This window comes from Miniopterus natalensis, chromosome 3 (genome assembly GCF_054644295.1).
Source record: "Miniopterus natalensis isolate mMinNat1 chromosome 3, mMinNat1.hap1, whole genome shotgun sequence".
Classification (NCBI taxonomy): domain Eukaryota; kingdom Metazoa; phylum Chordata; class Mammalia; order Chiroptera; family Miniopteridae; genus Miniopterus; species Miniopterus natalensis.
In genome coordinates, this window is record NC_142083.1 from 62,087,315 (window position 1) to 62,112,723 (window position 25,409).

General features: G+C 33.3%; 1 protein-coding gene across 3 annotated transcripts in view; it reads left to right on the top strand.

Moving 5' to 3' along the window:
- Positions 1–25,409, top strand: part of YTHDC2 (YTH N6-methyladenosine RNA binding protein C2) — a 62,392-nt gene that overhangs the window by 16,079 nt on the left and 20,904 nt on the right. For all 3 annotated transcript variants that reach the window (XM_016224928.2, XM_087815495.1, XM_087815496.1), the window contains 16 exons: positions 216–318; positions 1,178–1,334; positions 4,726–4,833; positions 6,702–6,850; positions 8,215–8,350; positions 9,877–10,003; positions 10,170–10,235; positions 12,368–12,546; positions 12,785–12,881; positions 12,961–13,048; positions 13,139–13,219; positions 17,005–17,087; positions 20,502–20,607; positions 22,099–22,218; positions 22,506–22,778; positions 25,013–25,139. In XM_016224928.2, coding sequence (XP_016080414.2) covers positions 216–318; positions 1,178–1,334; positions 4,726–4,833; positions 6,702–6,850; positions 8,215–8,350; positions 9,877–10,003; positions 10,170–10,235; positions 12,368–12,546; positions 12,785–12,881; positions 12,961–13,048; positions 13,139–13,219; positions 17,005–17,087; positions 20,502–20,607; positions 22,099–22,218; positions 22,506–22,778; positions 25,013–25,139 — 2,000 coding nt within the window. The remainder of the gene's footprint in view (positions 1–215; positions 319–1,177; positions 1,335–4,725; positions 4,834–6,701; positions 6,851–8,214; positions 8,351–9,876; positions 10,004–10,169; positions 10,236–12,367; positions 12,547–12,784; positions 12,882–12,960; positions 13,049–13,138; positions 13,220–17,004; positions 17,088–20,501; positions 20,608–22,098; positions 22,219–22,505; positions 22,779–25,012; positions 25,140–25,409) is intronic.

A 25,409-nucleotide genomic window follows, 5' to 3' on the forward strand; every position in this document is an offset into this window, starting at 1 on the left:
GTCTGTTAGTAATAAAAATTTGGTGAGAGTATCAGGCATAAAATAAATATTTCACATAACTTTGCTAATAAAGCATACATACACTATTAGTAACTTTAAATAACGTTTGTTAAAGTACATATGAGACTAGCATTTAATGTGATCATGTCTTAATTACATATAATGTTTGTAATTACATATAATGTTTGTGCATGTTATTTTGATTTTTTAAAAAGGGTTTCTCCAAAGACACTTCTGACGTTTTGCACTAATGGGGTATTGCTTCGTACATTGATGGCAGGAGATAGTACGTTGTCAGCTGTGACACATGTTATTGTGGTAAGAATATTGCTGAATTTGCCATAAATTTCCTTAAAATTTAAATACATAACTACATTTTTAGAATAGGTTTTCAGTGAGAACCAATTTGTTTTTGTTTGAAGCTATTATAATCAAATTACTTTTTATTTTATATAATTAGAAATAAATACTTTGTTTTAAATAAAGATGTTCTTATCAGGTTTTATGAGAGAAAATAAAATAACTAGGTAGTTTTTTAAAAAGTGCTTTTTATGTATAAAAATGATATATGCATGTACTTAGAGTTCTCTAGAATGGTGAAAATTTTCTTTTATCTGTATGCTTAGTCTTCTGATTCCTCCTTTAATATGTATTTACCAGCCTTAGGGCATACTTTATAGTCATTTAACTTCGTGGTTAAGCTACTGAATTAACTAGCTGCTGATGAAGAAAGTAGATAAATTGCTACCTTATTAAACAATCGCAAGCTTTTACCCAGTTTGTGTCAAAAAATTATATTAAATTTTACAGATTTGTAATAAGCATCTTTTGGAAACTTATTTGTTCTGTGTATTCAAACCAAAGGATGTACCTGAGCCCCAGTGCTAACAGAAACATATTTAAATAGATTTTGTATATTATATTAAAAGTACAGTAAATTATACTGTACTAATTCCGAATTTAGTTTGTGAGGTTTTATATTCTGCGAAAAACAGCAACCCATAGTAGGTTGTTAATGTCTATTTCTGAATTGTCCATAATACAAAATTTTCATTAATACTCATTGGCCTTGTCCACAATCAATTTGGATTAGCGTAAAACCCAGCAGTTCCATAATTTTAATGACATCATCCATAATATTTTAACTGTTCCATGGTTTCATTTTTGTTTTCTGCAGGATGAAGTACATGAAAGGGATCGATTTAGTGATTTTTTACTTACAAAGTTAAGAGATTTGTTGCAAAAGCACCCAACTTTGAAACTAATTCTTTCTAGTGCTGCCTTGGATGTAAATCTCTTTATAAGATATTTTGGAAGTTGTCCAGTGATATATAGTAAGTTAAATTATAAGATTTCTTTTAGCATTTTTACAAAAGAATACCTTTTGGCAAGATTAGATTTTTTGTAGTTAGAATTGGGGACTGCTCTGAGGTGAAGAGCACCCATTTCCGTTTCCTCGGAGGTTTGCTGAATCAGTCATTGCTCTGTTTATCCTCTTCCAGCTACGACTCTTTGCTATTGTGCTGTGAGGCCAAGTCTCTAGTCTTAAAGGGAAACATTTTTATTTGGCCCTGTATTCCCCTTTATTGCTGGACTCCTTGAAAGAATAGGCTACATTTCCTTGTTTACTTCTCATGTACTTCTGAACATGCTGCCACTTAACTTTTGCCCTTGTCCTTTAATTAAATTGTTTTGCCACCAATCTTTAAAAAATTATTAAATTTATCTTCAAAAATGGAAAAAGTTGTATGTGTTCACCTCAATGATATAATACAAACATATAGAGGGAAAAAGTTCACAATTGCTCCTGTTCTCTTGTTATTTCATGTCCTACTTTCCTGAGGTTAGTTGATGTTAAAGCTTGTTATATCCTTTCTCACCTTCTCCATGCTCATATAAGATATGCAAATATATACATATATATCAGGTTTACAGAAATTGGTTTTACAAAAATTTGCACATACATTATTTTGCAGTTTGCTTTATATAATAGTATATCATGAACAGTCCCCCAGTTCAGTGGTTCCAGATGTAGTTCATTATTTTAAGCAGCTGTTTTAATATTTTATAATATGAATGTACAATGATTTATTTAACTGTTTCTTTATTTTTGGAGATTCAGATTGGTTCTAGATCCTCTCTTTCCCCATAAACAGTGTTATACCATAAACAGTGTTATAATGAACATTCTTGTATGTATATCCTTATATACTGGTGCTCTTATTTGTAAGGATAGGTTCCTGAAAATGAAGTTGTTGAGTAAAAGAATTTTTAATTTTAACAGGTTTTTCAATTTTATTTTCTCAAAATTCTGAAATGATTCACATTTCTGTAGTGTATAGTGTAGTGTATAGTGTTCCCTTGTGTATTCTTACCCATATTGTTTTGACAACTAATTTAATTGCCAAGCCTACTGTTTGTATTTTACACAAAAATCTTTTTTAAAAAAATATGATTTTTTAAAGTTGATTTTAGAGAGAGAAGAAGAGAGAGGGAGAGAGAGAAACATTGGAAAGAGAGAAACATTGATTGGCTGCCTCTTGCGTGCCCCCTACTGGGCATCAAGATGGAAACCTGGGTGTGTTCCCTGACCGGGAATTGAACCGGTGATCTCTTTGTGCATGGGGTGATGCTCAATCCACTGAGCCACACCGGCCAGGCTTACACAAAATCTTAATTAAATTTTCTGTAGTATTTTTCATGGTTCACCCCCTTTTTGTGTGTGTGTGAAATGTTCCAGTCCTATAATTTAACAAAACTGCCTTTGGAGACTCAGTTGCATTACAGCTTACATTTTCTTTTGTGGGCTCCTTTGTGGGTTTATTCTTTTGCATGATACTTAAATATTGGTATTTTCTAGGGTTATTCCCTTGACCCATTTTCTTTTCCATATTCATTTACCCTTCCCTTCTTCCTTTCTTTTCTTTGTTTCTCTTCTTCTTTTCTGCTCTATGCTGCACTCTATGAGGTACTGGAGATGCACAGTTTCCCTGGAAGTTCTCATTCATGCCCTGCCTTGGCTTCTACTTTATTTTTTAGACTGATGACTCCTGAATCTTTATTTCCAGTTCAGACTGTTCTCCCCTATTCAAACTTCTCCAGGGCATTGAACTTAGATATCTTATAAGCAGCTCATTTCTAATATGACCCAAACTGAATACTTAAGGTTTCTACAAACCCTTTTCTTATGTTACCTGTTTTGATTAATCATCTACCTACTCACCTAAGTCACAAATCTGTAGATCTTTCTTCTTGTAATATTTTGGGTGACAGAGCACATGAAATTTATGTATCTGCTAATTGAAAGCTAATTTCACCATCTTGAAATTGACATGTCTAAAACCAAACCCAAACTTGCACCAACTAACCTGTTCCTTTTTCAGTTTTCCTTGTTACATCAGAGAGTAACCTCATCTATCCAGTTTTGTAAGCCAGAAATCCAAGAACTGTGATTGACACTTCCTTATCATTCCCCCATATCCAATCTAATGTTGAGTTCTGTGGGTTTTACTTCCTGACAGTGGTTGAGAATAATCAATGGTTTACGAACATAGGTAAAATGGCTGAGTAAACATTAGACTGTAAATCTAAAGACAGAGTCTCTAGAACCTGCCTTTCCCCCCCATTTTTGCTATCACCAGTCTCATTCAAATTGTCCTCTTTTACCTGCACTATTGGAATAGGTCCTACCTGTTCTGTTCTATCCACTCTGCTCCCTTTTAAATCCATTCTCCACAGTGCAGAGAGGTCTTTTCTGAACTGGAATTCCGATGGTGTTTAACACTCTCCTGAGCTTAAAACTTTGAATGACCTTTACCTCAGGATAAATACCTAAATCTTAGTAAGACTTATCTATTCCTCCTGCTTCATTTTGAACTATAATCCCCTCTCTACTCTCCCTCTCTTACTATGTTCCAGCTAGCTTGAAACTAGTTTGGTCTTTTCATACAGTTTCCCACAATGGGGTCTTTGCATGGGCTGTGTTTTTCCACATAGCTTAGTTATTTTGTTTACCCCCTTTTCTTGGTCCTCATTTTCTCTTGAGGGTGCTTTTCTTGACTCAGTAACACCTCTCCCCCCATTAGATACTGTCATAGTATCTTGTACTTCTCTTTGATAGGACTTTTCACAAACCTTATTTTAAAATTTATATTTTGGATTATTGTATTAATGTCTGTCTCCTCTGCTAGCTTACATGTTTCCAGAGGTCAGGAGGTAGCTCTGTTTCTGCTTATCATTTATATTCCTGGTGCCTAGTATGATGCCAAGCACATGATAAGTAGAGATTAAACACTGGGAAAACCAAGCATATGAACAGTCTTCTAAAACAAAGATCCAGCCTGGCCTGGCGTGGCTCAGCAGTTGAGCGTCAACCTAGGATCCAGGCGATTGGGGTTTGATTCCTGGTCAGGGCACATACCTGGGTTTTGGGCTCTATCCCCAGTTGGGGGCGTGCAGGAGGCAGCTGATCAATGACTCTCATCATTGATGTTTCTCTCTCTCCCTCTCTCCCTCTCCTTTCCTCTCTCTGAAATCAATAAAGATATCTTTAAAAAATAAAAATAAAGATCCAAGCTATATTTAAAGGACAATATCATGAGGATCGTTTGACCTGTGGAATTGCTTTTGGATTTTACACTCATGTTCATTATCTTGGGATTCTCATGGTTTTATGTGAATTATCTCTGAGATGCAATAACTATTTTTAAAAATTATTGTATTTAGTACAAGGAAGACCATTTGAAGTAAAAGAAATGTTTCTGGAAGATATTTTAAGAACTACTGGATATACAAACAAGGAAATGTTAAAATACAAAAAGGAAAAACAGCGAGGTAAGCTTCTTATCAAATACATATAAGAAGGAAATTACTATTCCTACTGACTTTTTAGAATACTCCAGTATTATACTATGGAGGTACAAGGACACTTGAAAGTATTTCTCTCACGTATAATTGTGTAATATCATACTAGAATACTGTCCCAAATGTATCTTTTACATTCTGGCTTATGTCCAGAAGTTACAATCTATAGTGAGGAATTCAAAGTGGATGCCAGTATGGTGAATACCAGAGAGAAAGGGGGGTGGGGGGAGGTAGAAGAGGGTAAATGGGGAAAAATGGTAATGGAAAGAGACTTGACTTGCAATGGTGAACACACAATATAATATATAAAGATGATGTGTTATAGAATTGTACACCTGAAACCTATATAATTTTATTAAACAATGTCATCCCAATAAATTTAATTAAAAATAAAATTAAATAAAAAAAGAAAGAAAGGAGATGCCAAAATTTAGGAGATTGTGTGTGTCTGTATCCAAAGATTCAACCACTGCCCTGGCCAGTGTGGCTTAGTTGGTTGGGTGTCATCCTGGGCGGCACCGAAAGGTTGCCAGTTTGGTTGCCAGATTGATTCTCAGTCAGGACACATGCCCGGGTTGGAGGCTCCATCCCCTGTAGGGGGTGTGCTTGAGGCAGCTGATAGGTGTTTCCATCTCACATCGATGTTTCTCCATCCCTCTCACAAAGCCAATAAAAATATATTTTTAAGAAGATTCAACCACTGTTTTAAGGAGGGAGAAGAGTATGTGCTGCCACACATGATATGCCACAGCATATCTCAGGACAGGGAGGGAGGGAATTCATCTTTCAAGCAAATGTCAAGGTTTTCATATCTCGATATTGTTATGAATTGCTTTTGTACTTTGATTTTAGCATTATTTAATACCTATTAATACATTTCTTATCATGACATATCAGATTTTGAATTAGGGTTAGATTCTTTTTGCTTACTTTTAACTACATTATTCATGATGGAAGATTTGGCTTGAAGCTTTGATTACATGGTTTTGTCTGTATGACCTTGGATAAATAGCTTTGGATTTTCCACTTGATAAAACAATTAGCAATACTTATTTCAGTGTAGTGCTAAATCACTAATATGTAAATTATAAAACTTCTAGATCTTGAAACTTTTGAACATGAAAACTGTATATAACATATCTCAAACAACTAGCATGGTGACAGAAGTTCAATAAATGGTTTTCTACAAAGTGCTATATGAATATCAGTTTTTTTTAAAGTTTTTTTTTTTTTTTAATATATTTTTATTGATTTCAGAGAGAGGAAAGGAGAGGGAGAGAGAGATAGAAACACCAATGATGAGAGAGTCATTGATCGGCTGCAGCCCGCAACCTGGGTATGTGCCCTGACCGGGAATGGAACCCTGATCGCCTAGATCCTAGGTCGATGCTCAACCGCTGAGCCATGCCCGGGTGGGCATGAATATCAGTCTTGATTTAAACAGTATTTATTGTATGGCTAAAATACTGTTCTTTGAATTATTGACTTAGAGGTAAACATTTTACTAATAGATGAATAGATGAGGTTTATAAGCAGTTTCATGTGTCGTTGTGGATACGCATAACACATTTTATTAAATGTTGGTAATTAATATATTTAAAAAAAAACCCATGTTTAATGAAGTAGATGCTTATCTTTCTGACATAATGGCTACATAAAGATGTTGATGCTTTTGCTCAGATTTCTCACCTTATTTTAACTGAAAATATAAGTGTAATTTATTTTAAATAAGGCCAACTTTTAAGTATTTTCAGATTCATTTAAGTTTTAAAACAGAGGAATATATTTCAAAAAACAAAGAATTTATTTATGTATTCATTCTTTGGTAATTAATTTAGAAGAGAAACAACAAACCACACTTACAGAGTGGTATTCAGCTCAAGAGAATACTGTCAAGCCTGAATCTCAGAGGCAGAGAACTGTTCCAAATGTGACTGAAGAGTATGATTTATTGGATGATGGGGGTGATGCTGTTTTCAGTCAGTTGGTAAGACCTCACTGGTTTCATACTGATATATGAGTGAAAATTATATAGTTTAAAGAACATCTTAGGATATTATAATATTTTACTGCATTATTAAAGTATACTTCTTTTAGTTTATTTTAGGCTACAACACATTTTTTCAGAATGACTTTCTAATGCTTTTTTTTTGCAAATAGTGCAATATCTTTTATTGTTTCATTCTAACTTTAAATTATTTCAATATTTTTTCTAAATTTTTTGAAGAAAATAGTTATAGATACTATGCATATACATTATTATTATTGCTTGATATTTTATCATCTCAAAAGTTTAAGAGCCTATGAGCTAAACAATGTAAGACATGCTAACTTCAGAGAAAATTGAGAAAAGATTGTTGGTGTTAGAGCAGATAATCAGTACTGGTGTTGTTTCTACTACCAACCAGCTGTGTGACTTTATAAAATCGTTTACCCACTATGGACTAAATCAGGTTCTTTTATTTTTCCTATTTTGCCACAAATTCTTTTACAAGTGAAAAATTTTGTAGAAGCCCTGCCTGGTTATCCATCCCTCTTCAACCCCATCCCCAGGTGGTGCCTCTGCTACATTGGGTTCTATGAAGTCTGAAAACTGGAACTAGTTGATCTCCTAGGACCCTTCTGGTCTTTGACTCTGATTTGGAATTCTTTAAAAGGCATTGGTGATTAGTATGATGCAGAATATGGCTGGGACTATGCACTTTTTAGAAAAAGAAATTAACTTACTGTTTTGAGCATGAGAAGGTACATAATGCAGATATGCTTGCAGTTTTCTACCAGTATTTAGAGTTCTAATATATCCAAATGAACTACACATAGTTTTTAAAAATGCTTTTAAAGAATGTTTAAAATTGTTTTTTAATATAGGGAACATTCATTTGGCTCAGTGAATAGCATTTTGATTATTATTTGTTCTTAAGCCTGGTTACACATTAGTATCACCTAAGGAACTTTTAAAGCACTATGGAATCTGGCCTGCATCACCAGAGATTCTAATGTACTTGCTCTGGCATCAGTGTTGAAAGCTCCAGGTGATAGTCCCTCTGGTGTGCAGTCGGGAGAGAATCACTGGTGTACATTTAGCAACATCCTATCAGAAGCACACTTTGTTAATATTTTGACTGGCTCATACTCCTTTGTTGACAAACGTTCTTATTCTCAGATGAAAGATGAATGTATAAGATAATTTGCAGTGATCATGTTTGTGATGAGATGAGAAACTTTTATGTCAAAACCGATAACATGTGGTTAGCAGTTCTTGTGACCATTATGGCCATCTCATGTTCTTTGCAAGCAAAGTTTAAGCTGTTAGGTAATTTATAACCTTAGCTTTTTTTTTTTTTTTTAAAGACAGAAAAAGATGTGAATTGCCTTGAACCATGGTTAATAAAGGAAATGGATGCCTGTCTTTCTGACATATGGCTGAATAAAGATGTTGAGGCCTTTGCTCAGGTTTTTCACCTTATTTTAACTGAAAATGTTAGTGGTAAGTATAATTTATTTTACTTTATTACTCTTATAGTTATTTATGCTTAAAATTTAGTTTAATTCTAAATGTATATTCTACATTTTTTTATTCGTAATCAATAATTTGTTCTTTTGGAGTAGTTATTTCAAATGCATATACCAGGATCTTCTTATTAGCATAGTACAGTAAATAAATATTGTGTTAAATCAGGATTCTTAACATAGTTGTACTAGAATAGTTTAGTGGGGTCTGTGATTATGTGCTAGTTATGTGCAAAAGTATTTTTATGTATATGTATTGTGCACATAAGTATACCCCCCACCTCCCTGGGAATATCTTGGATTTTCAAAAATATTTGTGATTTCAAAAAAAAAAGGAAAAAAGTTAACTTTGCTCTGCCTCTAGAAGGGAGGAGTATTAAAGAATTTTTGCATGTTTTAGAACACCCACACTTATTCATACCCCTCTTCTCAGAAGACATACATTTTGGTTCTATTCTCCAGCACTGTTAATTGAATATTTAGTTGAAGCAGTAATTCTCATATAGTGAGTACAGATCATAATCTTTGCAGATCTCTTTAAAAATGCATGTACCTGGCCATCCCAGACCTATTGAATTTGTAGGAGTAAGGCATGGCTATCTGTACTTTCAGAAATAAAATGCCTGAGGTAAATCTCAGGTAAGTCTGCCTCTCCAACTTAAGAACCATTAATTTGTATTAGTACTGGATACCATGTTTTAGAGTGTTATTATATGATGAGGATAATTTGGTATATATGGAAAATTAAAATTTTCCTTTTGTAATTATCTTTAATTTTACTACAGAGGTTTTTTTTCAATGGCGATTTCTTCCTGAAATTACCAATTTTGTAATTTAAGCAAATTAGTACTAAAACCAAGCAATTATAATATAATGCACTGCTTGAGAAATATATTCTAGGAAGGAACTTAGATTCAATAGAACTTTATTTTTCTCATGGAGGGGTTTTATGAGAAGTAAACTTTCTGCCAGTGTTATTTCCATTAAGAACCTTGGAAAATAATAGCCTGGAATGATGGAGGAATAAAAGCAAAATAAAAGAACAACAGAAAGTGGTCTTAAACTTTGTATTTGCACTTTCAATCATTCATTACCAGTTGCTGATGAAAATTAATTTTTTAATTCTATCATGTCATCTGATGATCAAGGCAAAACTGTATTTAGATTTAGGAAGATTAAGAGTTCTGCTAGGTAGTAGTTTTCCTTTTCTGTTTTAATTGTCTTGGTGAGCTTAAGATAGCTTAACAACTGTCTTTTCTTCTCTGACCTTCCAAATGATGGTTCCTATTTCATCGTATTTATACTAAGGACATATCAATAAGAGATCTCTTGGGATGATATGAGCTAAGGGTTATGTAATGCTGTTATCATGTAGTTAGGTGAAGGAGCAAGCCCCAAGTTAATTCTCCTGATATTTAATTCTTTTATTTAAATTTTAAAAAGTTAAAATGATTTAAAATAATTTGGAAAATTTAACGCATATTTATCTTTTCCTTATTTTAGTCGATTACAGACATAGTGAAACCAGTGCAACAGTTCTGATGGTTGCTGCAGGACGAGGTTTTTCAAGTCAAGTAGAGCAGTTAATTAGTATGGGAGCCAATGTCCATAGCAAAGCATCAAATGGCTGGTAATTTTAAACTGTCCATTCTTTGTATCTACACATATCTTTTGGGATTTATTGTATTTATCTTTATATTAAAAGCTGTTGTGTAATAATTACTGGTATGGGTGAATGAATAATTTTGAGTGACATTATTTCTGTGTCTTAATTTGATACTTTTGAATTTTGGCAGGATGGCTTTAGATTGGGCTAAACACTTTGGGCAGACTGAAGTTGTGGATCTTCTAGAATCTTATAGGTAAAACTTTATACTATGTTTAATTAATCCTAACTCCTTTTTAGAAAAGCTTAGTCATGTAAATCATAGAAAGTGACAAATTTACAGTCTCTTATTCAGAGATTTGTGTGTGTGTGTGTGTGTGTGATTCTAAGGAATTTTTCTGATTTTTTTGGGTAGGTTGTTAATAAGATCTACTGTGTTATAATATTTATCTTATTTTTAATTTTATTTTGAAAAAGCAGGAGGGGAATTTCCAGATAAACATGGTAGCTACAAACATATGCATTTATCTCTGCATTTTCCCCAAACTTCACTAAAGTCATAAGGAAGGGAATATAAAATGTATAAACTGATGAAGTCATTTGACAGATCCAAATGCTAATTCTGGTATGGTGGGTTTTGTTGTCATTTCAATAATAGCACTTAGAACTTGCAATCCTTTTATTGCTAACATTTTGAATGTTTCAGACATTCTTACGGTGTCAGGTGTAGCTCACTAGACACTACAAATTACTAAGTAAAGCTATTGTCTGGATAATATTTTAATTATCCTGGTTAACTGGGATTTCTTTTTATTTCCCAGACTATGACATTATAGTTATAAATTTCAAATATTCAAAATTAAATTTATTATATTTGCTGGATAATTGGTAATTGATATCTAAAGTTTATAGTTTAAAACAAGAACATAATATCCTCTTCATTTACCTGTTAAAGAGTGAGAAAAAAACTTGGAATGTTTTAAAATGGATCTTAAAATTTAAATATTGCAATTATAAAGTTGTATAAGTTTAATATTTTCCCTACTGAAAGCAGTCTTATGTTTATCTTTCTGCTACACATTTTTAGAGAGATTGCACTATACTGAACTTCCTAGAAATCTTACCTATAATTGCTAGTGATGTTTATATTTTTACATACAGGATAAAGAATCAAGTCATTTATTTTAGTAATTTATGCTGACTCTGGCTTTTGGGAAATAGCATAATTAACCCACTTTTAGTATAGAACTACCAAATTAAGAGTCTTGTTAAGTTGGTACCTATAGAATTTTTTAAAAATGTGGCCTTTTCTTCAGAGTGTTGTTTATCGTAGTAAAGAATGAGAAAGCACTAAGAAAATATAAACGATAACCAGAAGTTTGGTTTTTAAATATTTATTGAGATAAAATTCACAAACCATATAATTCACCCATTTAAGTATAAAATTTAATGTTTTTTAGTATGATTACAGTGTTATGCAATCATTACCACAGTCAACTTTGAGAACATATTTATCACCCCAAGAGGAAATCTATGTTAATTAGCAATCACTCCTCATTTCACCCAACTCTCCCAGCTCCAAGCAACCACTAATCTACTTCCTGTTTTTATAGATTTGTCTATTCTGGACATTGCATATAATTGGAATAGTATATTATGATTGGTAGTCTTGTGACTGGCTTCGTTCACCTAACTTAATGTTTTCAAGGTTTATCCATGTTGCAGCATCCTTTTTCTGGCTATGTAATAATACTCCTTCACATGGACAGACCACAGTGTGTTTATCCATTCATCAGTTGATGAACATTTTGGTTGTTTGTACTTTTTGACTGTTATGAATAATACTGGTATGAACATCTGTATACAAATTTTTGTATGGACATATATTTTTATTTCTTTTGCATATATACCTAAGAGTCAAATTGCTGGGGCATATGGCAACACTGTGTTTAACATTTTGAGGAACTGTCACATTGTTTTCCAAAGTGGGTGCAATATTTTATATTCCTACTATCAATGTATGAGGGAAAAGTTCTAATTTCTCCACATCCTTTCTAACATGTCTTTTGGATTATAGTTATCCTAGTGGGTGTGAAGTGTTATCTCATTATGGTTTTAATATTGAGTTCTCTAATGACTAATGATATTTTTTCATGTGTTTTTTGGCCATTTGCATATTTTCTTCAGAAAATCTTATTCAGATTATGTTTTTTTAAAAGCACTTATTCCAAATTTTACTTTGAATAATATACTTTAAACCGAAACATGAATTATAGCTAAGAAGTATCACTTACTCTCCTTAATGTATATTGAAAATTTGAAGGACATAATGGCCCCTTAAAAAGTATTACTCTTTTTAATTAAAATTGACTTTTTTTTCTTTTTTAGTGCTTCATTGGAATTTGGAAATCTAGATGAAAGTTCTCTGGTTCAAACAAATGGAAGTGACCTCAGTGCAGAAGATAGAGAACTCCTGAAAGCTTACCATCATAGTTTCGATGATGAAAAAGTAGATTTGGATTTAATCATGCATCTTCTATACAATATCTGCCATAGTTGTGATGCTGGTAAATAAGTGTTGTCTTAAAGACCTGGAACAAAAATGTATACTTTGATTTAAAAATTAGTATTTTGTGTGTACAAAATACATCATTCCCTTAATGATAATGCATAATCTCTTAAGTGTCATAAGTGTTACAGTTTATCAGTACTTGGAAACATGAAGTAGTTCATTATAGATAATTCTGTTGATTGGTTCTGGTTTTACAGTGAAATTTAATATTAACAAAATCATTTTTCTCCAAGGTGCAATATTAATTTTCCTACCTGGATATGATGAAATTGTTGGACTGAGGGATCGCATCCTATTTGATGACAAGCGGTTTGCTGACAATATACATAGGTAAAAGCTAAAGCTTTATATTTTTTATTTAAGTAAAAGATAGGTACCATAGCATATTTTCTCTTTCAATTGTCAACAGATATCAAGTCTTTATGCTTCATTCAAATATGCAAACATCTGATCAAAAGAAAGTATTAAAAAACCCACCTGCAGGTGTTCGAAAAATAGTAAGCTTTATAAAATTTTCTTTTTTCTGTTTTAGTAATCATTGGTTCTGTCTTCATATTAACCATAACTAACATAACATCCCATTGCAGATCCTTTCCACCAATATTGCTGAAACCAGCATCACAGTCAATGATGTTGTCTTTGTTATTGATTCTGGCAAGGTGAAAGAGGTATGTATGGATAAGTTGTATTTTCAACTCAAATGAGGAAGATTAAGTTGCATTTAAATGCATGCTTTTGTAAGCAGAATTCACTTTAATGGGAAAATTTCTGGTTCTAGATAAATTTAACATAGTAAATGTTAATTTCACTAAAGTGAATATTCTACCTTAAGCAGTTCAGTCTATAGGATCTATCTTGTTATTTTAACAAATTATACAAAAAATTAGCTTTTGCTCACTAAGTACTTAGGAAGAAAGTAAAGAGTTTGGCTAGTTACAGTGAACATTTTGTCAAACTGTGCGCATTTGATTAATATTTTGTATGTTTTCCTTCTATATGTGGGGATGGCCCATGCCCTTCTTGTTTATTGTTATATCTTCAGTGCTCCATATATAATAAGTATTCAGAAGATATTTAGTGCAAGAGAACCTTGCTGAAAGAAAGCAAACAAAACCATGGGCCCATCACCTACTTTTGTAAAAATAAATTTCCTTGGAACACTTTGACCTATTGTCTATGGCTGCGTTTGCACTGTAATGGCAGATTTGAGTAGTTGCAACAAAGACCCTCAGTAAAGGCCAAAATATTTAGTACCAGTCCCTGCTTTAAATAAAAGGCAGCATTTATTTCCTTTTAGTATTGGAATGCCTAGCAACTCTCTTTTTGTTCATTACTCTGAACTTAACCTTTAACTGAAAGAATTAAAAATGATAAAGGTAGTTGATTTGTCAAGGAAAGAAATACTATCCATGTTGTGGAAGGCAAATTATGTCTGTTCTAGTAGATATAAATGATATTTATTTATTTATTTATTTATTAAAATCTTCATTGTTGAGAGTATTGTAGATGACCTCCTCCATCCCCCCCCATTACCCTCCTCCACCCAGATTGGGACCCTCCCCAGGCCTCCACCACCCTATTGTCTGTGTCTATGGTAATGCATGTATGCATATAAGTTCTTTGGTTAATTTCTTCCACCCCTTCCCTCTGAGATTCGTCAATCTGTTTTATGTTTCCATGCCTCCGGTTCGATTTTATTCATAATGTCCATTTTGTTCATTAGATTCCTTGTTCATTTATTTTGATTTTTAGATTCAGTTATTGATAGATATGTATTTATTGCCATTTTATTGCTCATATTTTTTATCTTTATCTTTTTCTTTTTTTTTTTTTTTTTAGTTTTCTTCTTCTTCTAGAAGATTCTTTAACATTTCAAGTAGTACTGGTTTGGTGGTGATGAACTCCTTTTAGCGTTTCCTTGTCTGTGAAGCTCTTTATCTGACCTTCAATTCTAAATAGCTTTGCTGGGAAGAGTAATTTTGGTTGTAGGTCCTTGCTTTTCATTACTTTGAATATTTCTTGCCTCTCCCTTCTGGCCTGCAAGGTTTCTGTTAAGAAATTAGCTGATACTATGGGCCCTCCCTTGTAGGTAACTAACTGCTTTCCTCTTGCTGCTTTTAAAATTCTCTCTTTGTCTTTAATCTTTGGCATTTTAATTATGTGTCTTGATGTAGGACTGTTTGATTTCATTTTGTTTGGGACTCTCTGTGCTACCTGGACTTGTATGTCTGTTTCTTTCACCAGATAAAAGAAGTTTTCTGTCATTATTTTTTCAAATAGGTTTTCAATTTCTTGCTCCCTCTCTTTTCCTTCTGGGAAACCCGTGATGAGAATGTTCATACACTTGATGCCCAGAGGCTCCTTACACTATCTTCATGTTTTTGGATTCTTTTTTCTTTTTGCTATTCTGATTGGGTGTTTTTTGCTTCCTCATATTCCAAATCACCTATTTGATTCTTGGCATCTTCTACTCTACTGTTGATTCCCTGTAAGTCATTCATTCATTTCAGTTAGTGTATCCTTCATTTCCGACTGGTCCTCTTTTATGTTGATGTTTTCACTAAGTTTCTTGAAGTTCTTTCATTAAGTTTCTTGAGCATCCTTATAACCATTGTTTGAACTCTGGAAGTTTGCCTGCTTCCATTTCATTTAGTTCTTTTTCTGGAGATTTCTTTTGTTCTTTCATTTGCAACATGTTTCTTTGTCTCCACATTATGGCTGCTTCCCTGTGTTTCTTTCTATGTATTATGTCTTCTGGAATTGGTAGAGTGGCCTTATGTAGTAGGTGCCTGTAGGGCCCAGTGGCTCAGCCTCCCCAGTCACCTGAGCTGGGCACTCTAGGTGGGCTGTGCGCACTATCCTATTGTAGTTGAGCTTTGATTACTCTTGCGACACTGGCAGGGATTGACCCCCAACCCAATCAGCTGTGTAGACTGCAGCAGAAAAGGTGCTGTGCAGGACTTGCTTCAGTGGGACTTTGGTGCTCCCCGATTCTGCCCCTTGGGTGTTGCTCGTGGATGTGGTAGGGTTGTAATCTGGCATGATCTGAAGCTGACCACCGGGTGCATTGACTCTGGGGCCTCCTGGGAGGTGCAAAGTCAGCTATTGCCTGTCCTCTGCTTGGGGCCACTCGGCATGAGCTACAGAGTGATCTGCAGATGGCTGCTAGTGTGGGGCTTGGAGGTGCCCAGGAGAGGCCAAGCTGTGAACCAAGGCAGGCTGCTGCTAGTACCAGGCCTGGGCCCACTTACCGAGAGGTGCATGGTGCATGCTGAGGCCAGCTGGCTGTTTGTTTGAGAGATTTTAGGAAAGTCTGAAGCCTCTAAATGATTATTTTTAATGTGAAAAATTTGTTAATTACTTTATAATGTTTTCAATGTAGTTTTTAGGAATTATAGAAAATAAAATTTTATTATAAGATTTGGACATTTCATTATAGTTGGATACTGTAAAGAAGTGATACATTTTATTTTTTATAGAAGGGTAATTATGAATTCTACCATTAAAAATCTGAGTAATGAATCAATGAAAATTCAGATTTTATTGCCTTGAAATTATCTAAAGCTGAAGTAGATTTTGAATATCTTAGAAATTAATTTATTTAGATGTTATTAATTAAATAAACATGGTTTGGAACATGATGGTAGTATCAAAAGTTACTGTATATATAATGTTGACAATGTAACATATTATTAAAAACTAAATAAATAGCATCTTTTCTAAAAATCCCACAATTAAACTATTATGAGAAACACATTTGTATTTGTTTTCATGTAGTTATTTTTTTGAAAGGGAAATTATTACATAACTGAATGATTGAAGTATATATTTTAGTTAGGAATGCAGTCTCATAAATTTTTCTCTACAGTAAATTTTCACTTTAGATTCTTTACGGAAGCATGCTGTAACATTCTGGATAGTTTAACTGTATTACATTAGTAGCCCAGCAGGAGGTAAAGTGGAAGGGATTAAAATTTTTTTACTTTGGGATAGGATTGATTCAGCAATTCTTATTTCTTATTATTCTTATTTCTCTAGATCAAGCTCCCTGGAAAGTATTTTAGAAAACTGTCTTTTCCTGATCATTTCTATTCTGCAAACTGATGTAAATCTTATGGACAATAATGTGAAGAAAATAGATCAGCTCTTTCTAGTCTTGATGCCTTACGAGAACTGACTGTTATTTAACAGTAGCAGAGAGAAAAAAATAGCTCATTCAGGTGCAGAGTGAGGAAGTTTTTCAGCTCTTCTGAGTTTAGCTTTCATTCTTTTTCCTTAGAATGTTTGTAGTCAGAAATCTGGATTTTAAAAAGAATGAGTACCCTGCTGTAATTATCGAATCACGAGGAGCTCTGAATTAAACTTGACATACTAAATATATATTATAATGTTTTTGCTGTTTCTTCTTAAGTAACTTTTATGTTTTAACATGAAGATGATTTAAATGTTACAGAAATCCTTTGATGCACTGAATTTTGTTACAATGTTAAAAATGGTGTGGATTTCCAAAGCTAGTGCCATACAACGAAAAGGCAGGTAATGTATATTTAATGTTCACTCAATCAATTGCCTGTAAAAGGGAAACATTTTCATGTATATTATATATTAAGGTATATTCCACTTTCTGTAAAATGTTAAAATTTTAATGTTAGTCTTCATTTTACATTATTTTTACAAAGCAAACTATTTTAATGCTTTAAAAAAATCACATTCAGGTTATGTTAAAATTAAAAATTTTTGTGTAGTATAATCTATGTTTATAAGGCGTAAGAACCTTAAAAAATAAAGACAAAAATGTCAAACGGTAATACAGGACGAAGGACTACATTTTTCTTTTAAGACTTTTTTTTCTTTTATTTTTATGTTTTTGGTTTTTTATTGATTTCAGAGAGAGGAAGGGAGAGAGAGAGATAGAAACATCAGTGATGAGAGAGTTATGATCAGCTGCCTCCTGCATACCCCCTTCTTGGGATCCAGCCTGCAACTCAGGCATGTGCCCTAACCAGGAATCAAACTGTGAACTCCTGGTTCATGGGTCAATGCTCACCTACTGAACCATGCCAGCTGGGCTGAAGGGCTAATTTTTGTATAATATAAAAAAGCTTTTTAAAAATCAGTTAGTAAAGACCAATGCATTAATTTCACACATGCTGCCTTATTTATACACCAAAATAAATGCAAATTAATGAGGCACTGTTTTTTGCCTATCTGGTTGACACTGATGAAATATTTAATAGTACATGCAATAGAGTTGGCAAAACCATGGGCCTGTCGGCTTTCATAGTTTGCTGATGGGAGTGTAAAATGGTGTGATTTCTTCAGAGGGCAGTTTGAAACTGTTTATCCAAATCTATCTTTTGATAGTAGATTTTACCTCTCATAATTTATCCTGAGTATATTTGTATATGTGTGCAAAGATGTATGTTTAAGAATGTTTTTCATAGCATTGCTTGTAATAGTTTAGGAACACTGTAGTGCCCATCAGTAGTGAAGTGGTTCAGTCAATTATGTTACAGCCACCCAGTGGTATACCAGTGTACCTGTTAAAGGAAAATATATAGATGTATATCTTTTTATGTGGAATGAGTTTTCAGAATATGTTAAGTGAGAAAAGTAAGGTATAGAACATGTGTCTCACATTCTGTTGTACTAAAAACATATGTATATGTTTTTATATATATTTAGGTATAAGTGCATTGTGAAGTCTGAGAGAAACATTAAACAACAATTGTTGACTGTGAGAAGGAGGATCTGTGGGGCTCTTGAGGAAAGGAGACTTAATTTTTATTCTATATTTCTTTGTAATTTGGTTATTTTAGTACATACTTGTGCTTTTCATTTTTAAAAAGGCAAGATTAAAAAGTATCATATTTTTCAGTAATTATTTGACCAGTTTTTTTTTTGTTTTTTTTTTTCTTTCATTTTAACCAACAGGGAAACATATTGACTTTAAAAGAATGTCTCATGTACTGAAAATGGTGAATACATTATTTCTGTACTTTGTGACTTCATAGAATGCCTGTGAAGGCTTTGCTGTTGTTATTGTGTTAGTTGTCCTCTTATGACAAACTATGACTTGACACATACACTCTTATTAGTATATTGTCACGGATAAAAATTAGAAATTTTAGGAATAATCTCTGTCATTTTTTCAACAGATTTTTTTTTTGACAGCCTTTACTGTTCAAGTGTTAGGGATATAATGAATAAATCTAATGGGTAAAGTTTGAGATGGGGGAAATGTTGCAGTTCATTTTGGAGTCCAATAAATTAAGCAGTTTAAATACTATGTGATCTGTGCTACAACTGGATAATGCCTCTAGAGGAGTTAAGATAGAATTCAAGATAAATATGAATAAAGAGGTATTGTGGAAAGGCATTTCTGGTAGAGGGAAAGCATACACAAGGCCTAAAGGCCAGAGTGAGCAAGAAAGTTGGTTGGATGGAGTTTAATTTAGTGGAGAATAGTAAAAAATGAGTGGAAAGAGGTACGTTGCAGACAGGTCCTCAAGGACTTCTCTCTCTCCCTCTTTCCTTAAAAAACCAGGGGATGGCAGGATTATAGTATTCTTTCAGCTCTTTAAGGAATGAATTGGTAGAGACAAAAGTGATGGTAGGAGGGTTCTTCATTAATAATTCCATTTACAATAAGGCAGAGATGAGAGTAACCTGGATTGTTATAGTGGTGGTAGAAATAAAGAGAAGTAGGCAATTCACTCAAGAGATATTAAGAAGAAGAATATTGCTGATCATCTGTCCAGGGAGGGTGAGGGGTAAGGAATAGAGTGGAATCAAGGATGTCATACAGGTGTCTATTTTAGAAAGATTTGTGGTTGGTGGTACCACTGTCTCATAGGGAAAATGGGAAGGGTGGTTATGTTGAGGAGAAGAATTAACTTTTGGTTGTGTTGAGTCTGAGGTGACTGGAAAATCAAGTGGAGCTGAGAGGCTTCTGAAGTATAGATTAGAATTAGGATAAGGTATCTAGATGGATGGAAATGGAAAACAGGAGGATAATTAAGATCACCTTGGGAGAGAGGGTAAAGTAAGAAGAGCAGAGGTTTGAGATCCAGACTCAGGAACATCAACATTTAAAGGCTGTGCAAAGAGAAATCTCTTAGAGGAGGCCGTATAGGTAGGAAAGCTGATGGGTATATAGTGAGGGAAGTATTTGATGGAAGAAGGAATGGTCCAACAGTGTCAGATTTTGTAACTTTGTATCACATAGTGTTATAGTTATGTTTGCTATTCTGGACTGTGAGCTTTGCAAAGATAGGGGTTATTTCTGTATCTTTATCATTTAGCATATTCAGTCTTGCCATTAGCTGATACAGCAATTTGGGTGAAATTAAGAGACTACTTTTACTCAAGATATTTTTGTTGCTTCCCAGAAAATTATACAAGTCTTCGTGATGATGGGGTAAATGACGCTGCCTAGGAGTTGTGTAGTGAATAATTTGTACAACTCCCATCAGTGTGCCTGAACATAGTGCTTGGTATCAGCTCAGTGGAATTGTTTAAGTTTAAATTACCATATGTTTATTCATGCTTTATTTTTTACTTATTTCCTGTACAATTCTTTTTTTATTTTTACCATTACCCTAGAAGGAACAGAGGTGGACAAAAGCAGGTTAATAATAAAAATGATAAATACAATAATAAATAAGTAATACAATAATAAACTCTGTGTTTCATTCACTGACAACTGTAAACCTACTTTGCCCACGCCTGTATATCAGGTAGGTATCATTCATGAATCTCACTTTATAAATGAGATAATTGAGTCCTAGACAAGTGAAGGATTCATAGAGGGTAACTGTCAGAGTAGGGATTCAAAATCACATGTCCTGATACTAGTTCATTGCTCTGTCTCCTAGATCACATTGGTTATACAGTTTCCTTATTATAGCCCTTATTCCTTGAGTCTTAATTTTGTATTTTACTTTAAAGGGCAGGGCGATGTAGACCTGGGATTTGTTTCCGTCTGTTCAGTAGACTCCGATTCCAGAATATGTTGGAATTTCAGACTCCAGAACTTTTGAGGATGCCATTACAGGTAGAAGTTTATTTAACTCTAAAAGGCTATTTTTGTGGGGAGGGGAGGAGAAGGGACCATTTCAACTTATGCTGATTGGACTTTTCAATAATGAACTTATAAAACAATTTATAAAACAAAATTATCAAATATATACTATGGAGGGTGGTTGTGTATATAACTAATATTTTTTATATACAAGAAATTTAATTCATAAACCTACAAAGTTTTAAAGAATTACTTGAGTGCACTAAAGTTATGGTACAGTTTATAAGAATATCATTTATTTTTGTGCAACATTCTAGAAGTCTGTCAGCCACGTAATTTTCATCTTTTACGTTTTCACTAAGGATTAGAAAACACATTATTTAAGGTCCAAAACATAATACCAGAATCTCAGTTTAAGGTGCTGAGATTACCTTGGTAGATTTGGAACTAAGTTTGCTGTGATTTTCTGGCCTTCATTGTTTTCCTTCAGGTTTTCTGACTTCATGGAATAGCCAATCATTGTAGTTTCTAGGGAAAACTGTCTGAACATTAATTTGATTCTTTGGTGTGCTGAGCTACCCGCTGATTTCCAAACCTTTAAAAAGACACTGGATCATATTTTTGGTTTCTACATACCTAGATGACTTCCCACTTCCTTATGCTCGTGTGCCATTTTATGTTCCTCTTAGGATAAAGTACATGATTCTTAAGTGCCTAAATTATTTTTCCTGCTTGTATCTCCAGTTTTAATTTTTTAATTCTGGCCTTTTGTCCTCTCTCTACTCATACGAGTAGTTTCAATATCCCAAGCACATCTTATTTGTATCTGTCTTAGGGCCTTAATGGGTGCTATTCCCTCTCCCTAGACTCCTCTCCCTTATTCCTTTTATAATTAGCTTCTACTTCTTAGTTTGTCATTTCCTCTGAGAAATTGTTTTTGAGTTCCCATGGCTTCCTTTTCCTGCTTGTTCCTGAACTTGATTAAGCCTGTTGTTTTACCTCTTTAGCTCCCTGTGTCCTTCATAGCACTTATCACAATTATAATTCAGGAGTTAATTATATAATTGTTTTCACACGCAGTGAAAGCTCCATGAGGGCAGACACTTGTCTGATGTTCTGTCTTCTTTTTCTCCAACTTGCTGCATAGTGCCTAATACTTTAGTAAGCACTTAGATACTTGTTGAATGGATACAAGATTCCAGAATGTCATACAAAGGGAGAAAAAAGATTTTTTGGACAGTAACTCTTGTTGTTATATATAAAACTACGTGAAGAAACATTGCCAGTAGTGGCAATGGTAATCTTGATATGAGTTGTTGGAGGGTGTTTATAAAAATTGTGGCACCTAGGGCAAAGTATGAACCCATCTTTCCTTGAAAGACATTACTCCCTTTGCTGTTGTTCATTTTAGTCAGAGACTGTACTAGTCTTTGTTTGGGAACTATAGCTCTAATGATTTCTTTAAAAATAAAAATCAATTATAAATTTCAATATTTCAAAATTATTTGCTATTCTTATTTACAGGAACTTTGTTTACATACCAAGCTGTTAGCCCCAGTTAATTGTCCTATTGCTGATTTCCTTATGAAAGCTCCTGAACCTCCACCAGCTTTAATTGTAAGAAATGCTGTACAGATGCTTAAGGTTGGTATCTTAATAGTTTTACTTAACCTATTTGAAATTTAAACCAAATGAGAACACATCTGAACTAATTTTGTACTTTAAAAAATTATCTTAATCACATACTTTTAAAAATACTATTGTAGTTATAAAATAGCTCTTTTATATATTTGAAACAAAATATGTATTTTTTGTGAGATGTGATAGCAAAACAATTTACATTCTTATTTCTTAACAGATTTTTAGGTATGTCTTTTGCTTAAACATAGCTTTTGGTTGTGTCAAATTCTGTTTTGTATCCTTTTCTTTAGACAATAGATGCAATGGATGCGTGGGAAGATCTCACTGAGCTTGGGTATCATTTGGCTGACTTGCCAGTAGAACCACATCTTGGTAAAATGGTCCTGTGTGCTGTTGTTTTAAAGTGTCTGGACCCCATCCTTACAATTGCCTGCACACTAGCCTATCGAGATCCTTTTGTCCTGCCAACCCAGGCCTCTCAAAAACGTGCAGCTATGCTTTGTAGGAAACGTTTCACTGCAGGAACTTTCAGTGATCATATGGCACTTCTCAGAGCATTCCAGGTACTATCATTGTTATTTTATTTCTGAAAATGTTGCTGGTTAAACATATTTCTGGAGCAAGTGTAAGAAATTAAAAAAATAAATATGATTCCATTAGTTTTGTTTCAGTCAGTATAAAATTACATTTTTTAATAATCCAGAAAAAAATCTTTCTACTGTTAATAAGTTAAAATTATCAGTTTTGTCTGGCCAGTGTGGTTCAGTGGTTGAACATAGACCCATGAACCAAGAGGTCACTGGTTTGATCCTGATCAGGGCACATGCCCGGGTTGCAGGCTTGATCCCTAGTAGGGGGCATGTACGAGGCAGTTGATCAGTGTTTCTAACTCTCTCTCCCTCTCCCTTCCTCTCTATCTAAAAATCAATAAAAATATTTAAAAAATAAATACAATTATTGCAGTTTTTCTCTACTTTTTTTCTTTCATTTTCTTTTTGTAGGAATATGTGTATTGTATGTATATACGTTTATTTATATGTATATTTTTAATACTCAAGTTTCTTATCTTTCAATTATATCTTGGGCAAAGAATGTTCTAAAATTTTAGTTAATAAACACTGTATATTCAGATATTTAGAACAAAGCCTGGAAGAAAATTATCTTGAATTTAATATCTGTTGTTTTTTTTAGAGTACATCTTTTTCATGTATGCTCGAGACACTATGCTAAGAACTTAATTTTCTAAAGCAAAATTGAAAAATCACTTAAAACTTATTAAGATAAAAGTAATGAGAAATTGAAGAAAGAGCTAAATGAGAAAGAAAAGATAAAGAAAGTGAGACTCTGAGGAAGGGAAATTATATATAATTTAGAAGTTCAGATGCAGGGAAGAATATGTTATTTCTTGGAAAGGTAGACATGTTATTTATCTTTTAATTCTTTTGAATGTAGCCTGTGCCCATACATTAAAAAAAATTTTTTTGTTGTTTATCTAGAAAGTACTTTTTTCCAAGCATTTTTTTACAATACATACAATTTACAGAAATATTTACAAGCTTTTTTGTAAGCATGATTGAACAATGGATAATGCATTGCTATTAATTGAGTCTGTTAGATACCATATATTATAACAGATCAATTGAGTGACAATAAGTAGAGGGAGATTTGGAGAATTCCTGCTTGTTCTTTGCTTTTTTTCCTTGAAAAGCTCCTCGAAAAGCAGAGAGGATAAATAAATTACTGCTTTGGCCTATCAGTTATATTCCAAAGCAAAAGAACTCATTTTCAAAGACGAGCTTTTTTATACTGCACATAGATTGTTTCTAGGAATCCTGCTTTCCATTCTCACACTGATTAGGAGGTTGATCTAGAGGTTATTTGTTGAGGAATGAAAGATTCTTAGATATAAATGGTGCTATGATGGCTTAGTTGAAAAAACTCTACACTTTCGTGGAGGAAAATTAGCAGCTGTATCTGAAAGGTTAATATTTCTACATAGCTGGTCATTTATGTTACCTGATACTTAGTTCTCTCATTGAGATTTTATAAACTCAATGGCTTTCATAGTATTTGAATATAAATTAACTGATGATAAATCATAAAGTCTTAGATTTTATTTTTTATATTTAACTTTTAAATTATTTTTTACAAATTGAGGTATAATTGACATGTAAGTTTCAGGTATGCAGTATAATGATAAAATATTTGTATATATTGCAGAATGATCACCACAGTAAATCTAGTGAACATCCATCATCACACATAGTTATAATTTTTGTCTCTTGTGATGGGAACTTTTAAGATCTGTTCTCTAGTCTGTTAACTAGATTTATTCTGAAGATTGTTTCACAATATATACAAATATTGAATCACTATGTTATACACCGGAAACTAATATAATGTTTTATGTCAATTATATCTCATTAAAAACAAGCTTATTTTTAAAAAAAGATGTACTCTCTTGGCTACTTCCAAATATACAATACAGTGTTACCAACTATAGTCACCATGCTGTACATTACATCCCAGGGCTTAAACTTAATTTGTAATTGGAAGTTTGTGTCTTTGACCACCATTACCCATTTTACTCACTCCCCACTGCTGGCAACCACAAGTCTGTTCTTTGTATCTATGAGCTTGTTGTTTTTTTTGGTTTGTTTTAAATAAAGTCTTAGATTTTATAAAATAATTAGGAGAATTGACCTTGAGTGGTTAATGTAGTGGTTTTCAGTTACTTTGCTGCCTCACAAAGAAGTGATTGGTAAATGTACCTTGTTATATAATTATATTTTTATAGGCATGGCAAAAAGCACGGAGTGATGGGTGGGAGCGAGCCTTTTGTGAAAAGAATTTTCTTTCACAAGCTACCATGGAAATAATCATAGGCATGAGAACTCAATTGCTTGGTCAACTTAGAGCATCAGGTAAAGTTTTTCCCCGGAGAACCTATTTAAACCACTGAGAGTACCCTACCCATACCTCATAGTATTTCTAGTGTTAACTGATGTCATCTTTTATTATTTTTATGACGTTATCACATTGTGATATTCATGAACGTCTTTGTAGACTTCCATGTAACCTCATCTTTTGTTTGTTGGAAAATTGATATTGCAGAAGTTATAGTTGAGAAATGTATGAATATCTTTTGATACTTTTGGCAGTGAGCACTTTATAATGTATTTGTTAGCAAAGAT